Source organism: Pectinophora gossypiella, chromosome 13 (genome assembly GCF_024362695.1).
Source record: "Pectinophora gossypiella chromosome 13, ilPecGoss1.1, whole genome shotgun sequence".
In the NCBI taxonomy this organism is placed as follows: Eukaryota; Metazoa; Arthropoda; class Insecta; order Lepidoptera; family Gelechiidae; genus Pectinophora; species Pectinophora gossypiella.
In genome coordinates this window covers 13,029,495-13,042,922 of record NC_065416.1, presented here as the reverse complement: position 1 = coordinate 13,042,922, position 13,428 = coordinate 13,029,495, and the positions used below count along the sequence as shown (strand labels likewise).

The window sequence follows — 13,428 nt, the reverse complement described above, 5'->3', positions numbered from 1 at the left end:
TAACATTGACACCTCTACACGCTCAGCAAATACACTGTAATCTGCACCACTACAAATGTAGAATTGATCAAAATTGAGGGTCTGAAATATGGTACTTCTCGTATTCGGACCCTAAATTTTTGTTAGTTTGCGAAAATAATACACCAAAATATTACTATTTATCGGTTTTATAACAATATTCCTCTATCCGTTTTCCTGTAGCACTGCATCAACTTTTGTATGGAAAACGAATCACCTTAAACGCTATAGGTAGTAGGTAGGTGCGGCATGCCAGTGTTTTAAAAACTAGCTATTTAAGTAGGTAGGTAGGATTTTTATGTAGGAATTTTTCGTACATTTTTTCGTAGTTACGAAAAGAGTGAAAATTTACAATTTAGGTATAAGTAATATTATGACATTTAAATGATACTTACCTACATAGGTACCTATGTCTAGGTATAAAAATAAAATTATTTTTTATGAATTGTTTTTAGCTTATTGAACTTATTTATGTAAAAATTAGAGTTATGTAAGTACTTTATAACTTGATTAAGACTATAAAATACAAAATTAAAATTATGAAAAAGAAGACTCACCCGCGATTGAACTGAACATTTTGACTTTTTTTATGAGACACAATAACACAAAATATATTTTAAAATGAAGTCACTATTAACTTAATGTATTTAAAAGCACTAGAATGTTACACAAATCCAAAAACACGTACAACTTCGCGGCGAAATCCGGTCGGAAATATCTTCAAGGTTTAACTAGGGACCGGTGCGGGTGAAACTTGCATTCACGAACTTCGCAGTCGTGAGTCTGTGTCGTATTTTTATCGATGACGTCAACCGCGTTTCGTTGTTGCTTGCCTTACTTTTGGAAGACTTACATACAAATTCTACCATTTTGTCTTATTTTCGACACTGACAACATCGTCAACAAATAGGGGGCTATTCTCCAGGCCATAACCCTTATAAAAAAAAAAAAAAAAAAAGGGGGCTATTCTGTTACACTTCCGGTATACCCAACTTTGCATATTCATGCATTTCTATTCAATATTTATGTAAATGTTGATTCCATATATTTAAATTATGACTTTTAGTTATGATTTATTTTATTTTATCAAAAACATATTTACTGAATTGACAGAGCACAGCCGATTCCAATAAGGTTGATCTTGAGAATAAACCCCCGTTGCCTAGCAACGGTTTTCTAACAACAAACAATTTTAGACGGAATGAAAACTTGCGAAAATATTCCAAGCGAGTTTGGCCAATAGTTCCCAGTGGTTCGGTGCTGGAATGTGGGTGAAATGTCGAAGGATAACCCCAACCTGCGGCTGCTGGGCTCTCCCGTAAACCTCTCATACAGAAGCAAGAAAAAAGACGACAGGAAAAATATTCGTAATCGCCCCCGGTCTGCCTTGCAAAACTCGGGTTTTACTCCGGTAAGCGTATTTAATTATTAATTAATAATAAAGTAATATTTCTTTTAGTGCTGATTCAAGTAACATTTCTCGTCTGCTTAATCAGAACTTTGTGCTTGATGAGCTAAAATAATATTTTCTTCATTAATTCAAATAATACGTAAACACTAGTAGTCCATCACAACGAATCCCTGAAGCTGATATTTCGTTACAATCTCGTTTACAATATTAAAATGTAAACATTAAAATTATAATTTTCATTTTTAGGACACACAAGAAAGATTCAAAAGGCCTTTTTCAGCGGATACAAAAGAACGGCCGCCCTCTACGAGATCATTCTTCAATACATTCAGTTCAGATCTACTACAGTATAGCGGTGAGTTATAGTTGCTATAATTCTATAAACATCCTCTTGTAAGAAATCAATCATTAATACTTTATTGCACAAATATTATATAGGGCTGGTACAAACAGATTAAAAAATAAATAGGCGACCTTATTGCTAAACAGCAATTTCTTCACGCCTGGTAGGGTGAAAGAAGTTGATGTATTAGAAAGGATGGTTTTTGGCCAAGTAGTTAATGCCATCTCTGGCAAATCTACAATAAGTCAGGTCAAAAAAAGCAGGATGGTGCAATAAATAAAATAAATAAATCATACCAGTCCCTCCCCGAAACTTGCCTCTTCATATCCATTTAAATTGCTCCCATGTAATTTGCTTTCTCAGGTTCTGAGCTCAGATTAGGTAGGTACCAATTAATAGGTTGCAGTATCAGTCAAAAAAAATAATTCAAAATTATTTATTTGCTCATAAAACATGGTACAATAAAGGTAAAGGTGAGGGTAGGTAAAGGTCTGAAATGATTCTAAAACAAGTTATTACTGAAGCTTCTATTACATTTGAGTTTTTAATAAAGTAAATAGGTATATAATTTAAAGGAAGACTATTATCATAACTGATTTGATTTTCTCTCTTTTGCTAGATTCTAGTTTTTGCCTCCCTGGACAGAACCCTTACCCCCATCCTTCTTTTCCACCCGGTCCTGTTCGGAGACAAACCATCCACTCTGGTAAGAACATAACATAACGGCTGTATCCCTGAGGTGTATACTCTGCCTACCTCTATAGACCCACTCCTCGCAAGCTATGTTTATGTCCCATGTAATAGGGGGCTAGCCTATGACCCAAACATAAATGCAAATTTAGTATGTACCCTTCAATTATACCTACAATGCTAAATAATGAAAATAGTTGTACTGGTGTAATAATAATTAGGTAGTCACATACTCAGTCTTTTTAATTGGTAAAGTCTTTTTTCTTCAATATTTTTATTGTGATTTTTCTTTACTAATCTATTTATTAAGCTAAAGTATTGGTATATTTCTTTTTCAGACTATCCTATTACTACAATTAAGATTGTTCCCCCAACAACGGAATTACTTGGAGATACCAAATCTGTTAATAATCAGACACTAAATAAGGATAAAGAAATATGTAGTAATGCATCAGATTATGGTTCGGAAGACACATTTATTAGTCTAGGAACTAAAATAAAGGCCAGAGCACAACTGGGACCGAAACCCAAAACTCTTTCTAACAAGAACACTTTGAAGTACAGGAACATAGCCAAGAAAGCAAGAGAGCAAGGTAGAAAGCAAATGGATGGTGCAGGGGAAGACAAACCTAGTACCGAGTATGGTTTGGAGGTGAAAATAACTGAAAGACCGCAAAGAGTACCATCGCCGAGTAGAAGTAGAGATTTACTTGAGCGGAGCCCGTCGTTCAAAAGACGCTCTTATGACTCATACTTCATTCCCTTAGACATGAAACGAAAAGATGAGGACATAGCTGGACGAGTCTCCTTCGGATCGTCCAACATTCAAGCTGAAGTCGAACAAGCTATAGACACATACTCTCGTCGCCTAACACTCACTAAGCAACAGCTCTCATTAGTCGAAGAGGAATCCACTCAAGACATTGAAAGCACTTCACAAAGAATGTCCAGCTTATCTCCAGAAGACACAAAGAAAGATGAGATGGCAGATGATAATTTAACTGGTCGGAATACTTACGTTGTGGATTCTAAAGATGAGGATTATCCGAATACGCAAAACTTTATAAACGAACCAAAAACGTACAATAGTTTCTACGATGACTTTCATTCGACTTCTCTGGAGCCTTTCAAAACTAAACTGTCTAGTACAGCAATAGCTACGGATTCATCGTCAAAAGATTCCGGTTATCCCGACAGTGGAGCTAATGATGACAAAAACTATAGACACAATTATTCGCTACCCAGCACATCTCAGAAAAAGTCTAATTCTCAAAACAAGATTTTGGATCAACCTAAGAGTCTAGATAGTATTTCCAGTAACAATAGTAACGATAAAAACTATCATAAGACATTCCCACTTGACAAGAATAGCCAATGGGCAGAACCTTTAAACCACAGCAGATTGTTGTACAAAGATTTCTTCCTAAAGAAAGAAGGCCACGTCGCTTTACCGCCACAAAATTCACCAAATACCACTGATATAAACATACCCGCTGCAAGTGAAATAGAGGCAGTCGAGAAAACTGAAAACGATAATGAAAATTCTGACTATCCTTCATACTTACTTAACAGTAGTACCAAAGCATACACTTCTAAAGTAATTGAAGACTACAAAAAGGAACTTGAAGCTATAAACAACTTGCATGAACTTACACTAAAAGACATAAAAACTGATGCGATATCTCCGACTCCACTCAATATTGATAAAATGTTCGAACAACATTCCAGTTTTTCTGAAGATAAACTTGAATCTAGTGAAAATTCACAGGATTCTAATATCATAGATATCGACAAAAACAAAAATTCTCTTGACGCTACTAAGAGTGACATATCCAAAGTATCAACCAAGGAATTGATACAGAACTATTTAAAAGTAAAAGAAGGCGATTACAGTAAAGATTATTTGCCCAAAAGTATGAATAAATATGACAGAAAGTTGAGTAACGCTTTTGCGAAAGCAGAAGCGAGTCTTGCATCTTTTAAACAGGATTGGAATAATAAAAACACCACAACAAAAACAAACACAGGACAAATGCCTAAAGCAGTAAATATTAGAAATCAAACTCAAAAGAATTTGTTTACTCTACGCGCTCCGATGAGTGCTAGGATTGAGAGCGTTCAGAACGATAAAGACATAGACTCTTGGATGTCTCTCTCCGCACCTTCCCCGAGGCTTCTTGATATAGACCATCATGCAGACTCTTCTAAAGAATCTCATCAATTAGCACAAACAACTGCTGAATCCAACTCACCTCGTGCCAGCAGCAGCCCAAAACGTGCTGACACTATAATGAGGCCAGTAGAAAATCTAACACCTGCTACCCCGGCATCTTCAGCCACAAACATATCAGTTGAAAGTGAATCATATAGAGTAAAGGAGTTGAATCCAAAGTCTACTGTATTGGATATCTACTCTATGCTTAAAGAAATCGAAAGTTATGGGGATAATCCGGTGACCTCTGTCTCGAGAGCGGATATACCAGAGACTCCAGAAACTGAGGTTAAGGAAGAAAGACCCTCTACTCCAAAAGACAATTTTACGTAAGTTCTAATTTTGTTTTTTAATAATTTAAACTATTTGTATAAACAGTAATCTGTGCTTATGTTCAAATATATTTGTTTCAGGGAAATATTTGAATTCTTAGAGAAAGTGGAGCAAAGTGCCAATGATGCTTTAAATGTAGTCACCACTTCTACTCCACAAACGATACCGAAGTAAGTTAGGTACTTAATTGTAAAAGTACAGTTCAATAGTGTTCCAGGAATCCAATTTTTGGACACAATACAATCAATCAAAAAAATCAAAATTACTTTCGCGTGTTCCCCGAACAATTGAATTTTGAGAATATATATCAGAAGTTAATTTCAGGCTGGAAGCTCTACTGAAACTGCCACAAACAGAGCTGGCTCAGAGGCTGGTCACCGCATCGTTACAATTGGAAGAGAGATCTTGCTGCATTGCTCTGCTGCAAGAAAGTTTGACCAATCATAAGGAGCAGGTAACAGTACAAATTTCTAATTATAAAAAATGGAAATATTTCTTTCCTAATGTTTGATCTTTTACGTTAGCAAATAGTACATCTGCGAAAGCGTCCCGAGTAGATTTCCCAATTCTTTCACCACGATGGGACGTCAAATTTCAAAGAATACGAAAAGCCATCCGAGACAAAGAAAAAGAATATAATATCAGATTATTTTTCTGTTTATGTAAAAGTAAGTTATTTTAACTGTTCCAGATGATAAGCAAAGTGAGCACCTTGGAGAAGCAATCGCATCGCAACATCGCGAAAGTGAAGCAAGAGTGTGAAGAGACTATCAAACGGCATCAGAACTTCATAGATCAGGTACGTCCTAAGGATATGACTAACACTGAATCCTTTATGACGTGTCTTCTTGTAGATTTCCTTCGGGTGTCGTTCACTAGTCACTACATGACTGAATCAATGGGATAATTCGTGAACCTAGTGACAAAATTTAAAATTCAAAAATATCTTTATTCAGTAGGTAACATAGTTACACTTTGAATCGTCAATTTTTACATAACGAACGTCTCATCCGCCTAAAACTACTGCAGTGTCAATGTTACTACAATACATACTTTAAATTGTACTAACACATCTAGCCATGCCTTTACCTGTCAACAGTCTCCGCAAACTTGTCATCATCTTTCCAGTTGATAAATGACAAGAAGACGTTGAACCACCGCATAGAGCAGCTGGTGGATGAACGTCGGTCATTAGAGGAGCGTTGGAAGCGGTCTGCGCAGGCGCTGGAGGAGCGATACAAGCTGGAACTGCGCAATCAGCACGACAAGATGGCTGCCGCGCAACAGGTGATGTCGTTTATATTTCCATACTACTAGAAAGTATCAATCTTCTTCCTCTCGTAAATAAATTAATTGTCATTGACAAATCTTTTGGGGTTTGAACCAAAATATCGAAGTAGATGAAATGTCATACTAATATATACGTATGTCATATAATCGCAGGTTGCAAGACAGCGATGGGTTCGTCAGAAGGCTGAAAAAATTAAGGTTAGTGTAAAAATCAATGAAAGATATTCTGACACGTTCTAATTCCACACAACCACACTCGACCACCTAAGCTTAAAAGTCAAACGAAACTTTTATTCCAGGAGTTAACAGTCAAAGGCTTAGAAGGGGAGTTGCGAGAGATGGCTGAGAGACAACAGAAAGAGATCTCTGACCTGAAGATGTTCCACGCGGAGCAGACGGGTAGGATGCAAGCCAAGCACGCGAGCGAGCTGGAGGAGCTGCGGCGGACCCTGGAAGAGGAGAAGGAGTCGGCGCTCATCAAGGAAAGACAGCTGGCCAGCTCCAGGTGAGGGTTCCTACAGCAGACAGTGATACGGGCAGCAGGATGCAATCGAGCTGGAGGACATATACGACGTGAAGATGTTCCATGCGAAGCAGATGGATATGAGAACGAGGCTACGCTCATCAAAGACTCTCACCTGATTAGTGAAGATTATAACTTGCGTTAGATTGCAAAACGAGAATATTGGTAAGACACTGTCCTGTCCTGAACGCAGGAAGGGTTTTCTTTTGAATGATGACAGAGCGGCAATAAGACTGAACTGGCTGATCTTCAATTCGTTAGAGGCTCTAGTAGTATCTAAGAACAGAGTCGTCTTCTTAGTATTTACTTAATATTCATCATCTTCCTAGCGTTATTCCGTTTTTCAGAAGGCCAGCTTAAACCTGAAGATTTGTCAGGTCCAGTATTTACGTAATAAAGATATTAATTTCAGGTTAGAGAAGCAGATCTTGGAGTTAGAGCTGACGTACCAGGAGCAGCGCACGCGGCTTGTAGCCGAGATGCGCGCAGAGAACGACCGGCTGGCCTCCGCGCTCGGGGAGCGCGAGCGCACACAGCGGGACGAGATCGGTACGGACGGAAATATTTCATAATATTTTTTTTTATTTCAGAACTTTATTTTCAGTCACCTGATTAGCTACTGCTCAAATTCATTTAATTAAAAATTAGTGATGAATTATATAATTAATTAATCATGTATGAATGTCTTTCAGAAAAATGGAAAGAGGAACAGGAAGCTTTAATAGCAGAGAAAAGAATGCAGATGGAACAAGAGATTGCTAAAGAGAAAGAGAGAGTAGAAGTAAGTCCATCTCACTTTTAAATACAGAATCAAAGCAAACTCAACATTAATCAAGATTAAGTTGTTTATCTATCTCTTGCTCTTATAGGAATCAATGCAGAAGAAGCAAGAAGAAATGGAACAGAAGTTCGAACAATACAAGAAAGAGTTCGAAGCGGAACAGCAGGTGTTGTTGAAGAAGAAAGTGACAGAGATATCCGCGCAGCACAAGATGGAGCGAGACAGGGAGATCGAGAGGGCCATCGAGAGCATGGAGGCGGAGGCGCAGGCCGGGAGGAAGGAGTTGCAGGAGGCACTGAGGTGAGAAATGTTTTTAAACCAACTACCTTGGTATATACAACGGGTAAAGAATTATATCTTATGTACAAATCTTGTCGTCTTTGATAAATTCGACAGATGACAGTTTAACCAATGTGGATAGTTTATATATACATAAACTCTACGCCTATTTCCCACCTGGGTAAACAGAAGACTCTGAAATTCTGGAATACTTCTCTTGCCTACTCCATATTCACCGATTGTTTCATACACGCGCGCCGGTTAAAAGTAGATCGTACTAAACCTTTAATAACCTTCCTAATTTGGACGATGTACGTTCTTCTAGGTCTTTTTCTGCCAGCCCTACCAAAAACCTTCGCCTTTTATGCCGCTTTCGTAATAGGGTAGTTTCCAACTAGTCAAATCAGTTACTCTTAACTAAACGTCAAAACAACAAATAGAAAAAAGAAAACGAATCGTGACACATTAAGATCTGTCTACGAAAAACATTTTCTTTTTTCTATTTAACTTATTTACGAATTTTAATCAAGAAAAACGTAATAATAAGTCCGTCATTTTCTCTATGACTACACAGGTTGCTTTTTCATACAAATTCCATAATAATTTCGTGTTTGACGTTTAGTAAAAAGTAACTGATTTGACTAGTTGGAAACTAGCCTATTGGGGTAGAGATCCATTGCAAGATGAGCTAAGTACTCACACCTCATCGAGCTTTCTGTTAGACCAACGTGATAGGTGGTGAGCCGTATCGCCGTCTATAATGGTCGAGCTAACTGTGTTAGTAACAACTGTACTTGAGATACATTCGAAAGTCATTGGTGCTAGTCCGCATCTTCAGCTTATAAAAGATGTAATTACTGAACACTGCTCCCTGAGATACAGGTCTCCTAGTTCAGGTAGCAGGGTTATACTTCTGTAGCATTTGTGTGTCCTAGCTATACGTAGTATCCATTGTTGTGTCGATCTTTTTCTAAGACAAGAAACAATTTTTACTTTTTAATTAATTTTATGGACGCCTTCCGGCACACTTGGCAGAACGATACCCAAGACAGGGAGGGTTGGAAAAAGAAGGGGTAGGCGTTTGCCCAGCAGTGGGACATTAATTAGGCTACAGAAAAAAAAATGTGTATATCCTCAACAGGAGGAACAAAGAGCAATACGAAGCGGAGTTGAAGGAGCTGGGAGAGACTGAGCAGGCCACGCTGCGGCGATACCAGGATGCTCAGGCGAGGATCCGACACACTGAGGACCGATGTACGTTTTTTATTTACATGCTAATATTATATTGATGTATCCTCCACCAACCCGTAATGGAGCGGCATGCTGGGGGTTAAAAAGGCCACATCAAAGCAGAATGGAAAATGTCAAATGACATTATAGTTTTAGGCTTTTTCATCATCTACTACACGTCTGTCCTTGACGTCGCTGACAACATGTCGCCAAAGGAATAATAAATAATATAATAATAAATATTTTTATTTCCTTCACAACATGATACAAGGTGTACATTAGACATTAGATTAAACAAAAACAGGTGATCATGTGTAAAGGCTGGAACCTAAACTAGGATACCCTGTATTATAGGATTCCAGGCCTCCTAAAGGAACTAGTGTAGTTGCGCGTCACGTCTCCACTCGACAACAATTGATGCTCAACCTAACGATGCTCTCTTAATACACAACAAGCCGCACGACATGTTGCTCTTCTGCTGGCAACGTCGCCCACTGTTGCGCAACTTTGTTGTAGGTACATGTTGAGCGTTCCGTGTTGCGCGTAAATTGTCGCCTAGTGGATACGAGGCTGTATGATGACTGGTGAATCCCATCAGGGGCCTGTTTAACAAAACTTACAATTGTAAATTACAATGACAATTTGATGTACATTCCGGAGTGTGTGATCACGAATATTTTGCAGTTTCATATTAGCTACGTAATGAACACCGAATTGTCATTGTAATTTACAATTGTAAGTTTTATAAAACAGGCCCCTGGTGAAGTCATTAAAAGACACAGTAGGGTAGTTTCCTATTAGTCAAATTAGTTACTTTTTAATAAACGTCAAAACACGTTTTGTATGAAAAAGGAACATGTGAAGTCATAAAAAACGTGATAAAATGTCGCTCTTATTATTACATTTTTCTTTATTAAAATTCATAAATAAGTTAAATTGAAAAATAACACTTTTTTTGTCACCTTTAGATCTGTTGTTGTTTAGTAATCGGAAACTACCCATTTCCTCTAAGTAGTAAAACAACTAAACGCGTTCTATGTGTAATAGAAAGTTCTGTTTTTGAAATTTAATCTTTATACGCAGGTGCTGAACTAGAAGTAACGATCTCTCAGCTGGAAACCAGGAACAAGATATTGACAGAGGTAATGTACTCAACATACACAACAAACACTCAACAACACACACAATACATTACAACACACAACATTAACATTGCACATGAGGAGACGGGCCTCCTTTTATAAATAAAAGTCCGAACTGGATGGGTATCTTCTATTGTCCATTAACACACACGGAATTATTATAATACAGAAGGTTACATACAATAAACTAAGTATATAAAAATCTCAAATGTTAACTCATTGGTGCAAGTCCGTTTCGGATACTATAGTTTCTAATACTAGCATTTAGACTAATATCTCCATAACTGCCCATACAGAAGAACATCCAGCTAGAACAGCAATCGGACGAGGTGCGCGCGCGCAGCGAACAAGCGTGGGCCAGCAAGGTAGACGCACTGCGGAGGGAGATGGAAGATATGAGACGGACCCACGAGGAGCAGATGCACCAACTTTATGCCAAGTAAGTTGCTTCCCCTACTATCGTCATCGGCCGCTCGATACAATATCTCATTCTTACCGTATGTCACCTAACGCATAAGTGCGAGCGAGACACAGTCCGCACACTCTCCCTCTTACTTTTCAGCAGCTTACGGCCATAAGACTAAAGTAAGACCCAGAGGGGGTGAGGTCGGCGCCCGAATTGGTGCGGGGCGGAGAGTTACCGTTCTATACACATACATACATAAACTCACGCCCGTAATCCCTAATGGGGTGGGCAGAGCCACAAGTAATCAAAGACAACTTGCAGCCACTGTTACCGTTCTATACGGAGTATTATACTTAATTCTGTCACCTCTGTGCGTATCTCGTACATTCCATGTTGTGAGTCGCTTATGTATGTTATATGAAAAAAACAGTCATCAATATACATATATTTAAAAGCGAAAGGTCACTCACTCATCATGAAATCTCAGAAACTACAAGTGCTAGGAGTCTCAAACTTTGCATGGGGGTTCGTTTTAGGACGTAGGTGCTCACTAAGACGGGATTTTGCGAAATTCAGCTCCCAAGGGGGTTTGACGGCGAGGATGTGCTGCCGAACTGAGCATAGTACCCCGCTAGCTACAACTTGGTAGTGTGACTAGGATCCAACGGTGTTACGTTGAAAGTTGTTTATATGCGTCTTGCTGTGTAAACTTCGATGTCGCGTTGAAAAGCAGTCGTGAAGACTGCTTCAAGACTGTATTATTAAATGTGGCGCCATCTGTTGCATGTTGACGGAATTAGCTGGCCACTAGTCGGATCTACCACAGGGGTAAAAAGGGGTGGCAAAGTTTGTATGAAACTTTGTTTTATTTTGTCTTTGGTTTCACGCGAACGAAATCGCATCGAAGAACAGCTAGTTTATTCATAATTCGCTCTTTACCAGGGTAAAAGTAGCAGTGGCGCGCAAGGACTCAGCCATCCAGGCACTCACCCGCGAGGCGGCGAAGTACCAAGAGAAAATAGCCGTGCTGGAGCAGAAGCTGCAGCAGCAGAGGAAGGACTTCTTGAAGCACAAGTAACGGCCACTTGTGGTACATTCTTGAAGTATACGTCACTTGTCTCTGTTTTATGAAGTCTCGTGAACACTTAACGTGGCAATTTTTCCAAGGTTTTAAACACGTTGCTCACAGAACCGTGAATGCGAGATAAACGTGTTTCATTTACAGGGTGTTAGTGACATCGTAACAAATACTGAGGGGGATGATTCAGGCCATGATTCTGAGTTGATATCAAGTAGATTTTCCTGTCGGAAAATTCATGAAAATTTTAGTGTCTTTTTTAATTATTTTCAGTTCCATACTTTTGCGACGGAAAATTCTACTTGATATCAACTCAGAACTATGATCTGAATCATCCCTCAAAGTTTTCACTGACACCCTGTATAAACTCACGCCGTTAAACATAGCTGACTGATTTGGATTTTACGACATGCCCGGGAAGACAGCACGTGTCTATGTTTTTTTAATTCGCTCTCAGTCCAGCATAGAAGCTATAGATTACAGTTTGATAGAAAAACCAGGACATTGTTCTGCTTGCGGCTGAGCAGCAAGCATTCAATAGGTGCTTAGGCCGGTCTAAGAAAATTACTCATGAGTATTTCTAAGATATGTACGTAGGCTTTTTTCACGATTCTGTACTCGGCCAATTAGGATTTTATAACGAAATAAGTAGAATCTTCTGAGCTTTAAAAAACTAAGCGTTTGAAATCATTCTTCGGCACGTTAAGCCGTTGGTCCCGGTTATTACTTACTGATTTAAGTACGTAGTCGTTACATAAGTCATGTCAGGGGCCTATGACGGCTCAGTAATAATCCTGACACCAGAGTTGATGAGGTTGGTATTCCACCTCACAACCCACACGATAAGAAGAAGAACAATTCTTCGGTTTCGAATAATAATACAGTGGTCTACAAAACTAAGTATTATACTTTTAAAATTATAACAACTTATAAAATACACAAGATAAAGTTTCGAAAAACATAAATAAATATTGATATAAAGTTTTTTATTTTAAATCTATAACTTTTATTCAAAATTATAAAAGTGTAGTATTTAGTTTTGCAGGCCAGCCTATGTTAACTCTAAAATTCTCAAGATTGCTTCCGGTCGTACTTAGTAATTATATTTTAATAAAAAGTAGCCATTGTTTTTTGCAACATTTGTGCCTCTTTATATCCGTCCAGTCAAATAATTGGATAGTTTCCTAGGTCAAAGATAAATTATGAAATTCTTATTTATTCATTAGTAAATAATTATTTATGAATTTTAATAATTTGTCATGTTTTTCTACGACGTCACAGGATGCTTTTTCATACAAATTCCATCGTCATTTCGCGTTTTGACGTTTAGTGAAAAGTAACTGATTTGACCAGTTAGAAACTACCCTATTATCTAACTATTTGTTATTATTTATTATTAATTTATTGTCTTGTGTCGATGTAATGCACTTTGCTAATCGTGTGGTAGAGTTTTTGCTTCTAGGAGAGATGTCACATATCTTTGATTGTTTACAATACGCTGTGATGTGCTTGCCAATTAATAAACTATATTTTTGGAATAACACAATGTTTCAGTACATTTTACTAAATAAATACTTACCTAGAGAATACGTAGAAATAAAATCTTCCAAACAGGTTAAAAAAAATATTTTAATAACTGTATAAAAACTGGTATACCACAAAGGTAAATTCTTAAAGCTATAAAATCACTCT

General features: G+C 37.9%; 3 protein-coding genes across 26 annotated transcripts in view; 2 read left to right on the top strand and 1 right to left on the bottom strand.

Annotated features, from left to right (window-relative positions):
• The window catches only part of LOC126372105 (perilipin-4), a 30,801-nt gene extending 29,984 nt beyond the window's left edge, over nucleotides 1–817 (bottom strand). For all 24 annotated transcript variants that reach the window (XM_050017657.1, XM_050017658.1, XM_050017660.1 and 21 more), the window contains exon 1: nucleotides 576–817. In XM_050017657.1, the coding sequence (XP_049873614.1) occupies nucleotides 576–594 (19 nt within the window). In that variant the 5' untranslated portion in view covers nucleotides 595–817. The remainder of the gene's footprint in view (nucleotides 1–575) is intronic.
• LOC126372093 (von Willebrand factor A domain-containing protein 8) overlaps nucleotides 1–13,428 on the top strand; it is a 240,443-nt gene that overhangs the window by 138,349 nt on the left and 88,666 nt on the right. The gene's annotated exons all lie outside the window — the stretch shown is intronic.
• LOC126372094 (centrosomal protein of 131 kDa) lies at nucleotides 1,270–13,242 on the top strand. Its single transcript, XM_050017638.1, has 16 exons — nucleotides 1,270–1,429; nucleotides 1,676–1,784; nucleotides 2,801–5,003; nucleotides 5,088–5,177; nucleotides 5,332–5,461; nucleotides 5,699–5,806; nucleotides 6,136–6,294; nucleotides 6,451–6,495; nucleotides 6,597–6,802; nucleotides 7,233–7,369; nucleotides 7,513–7,601; nucleotides 7,690–7,901; nucleotides 9,022–9,134; nucleotides 10,194–10,252; nucleotides 10,549–10,691; nucleotides 11,601–13,242. Exons 1-16 carry the CDS (start codon nucleotides 1,295–1,297, stop codon nucleotides 11,734–11,736), a joined length of 4,074 nt encoding a protein of 1,357 aa, XP_049873595.1. The 5' UTR covers nucleotides 1,270–1,294; the 3' UTR covers nucleotides 11,737–13,242.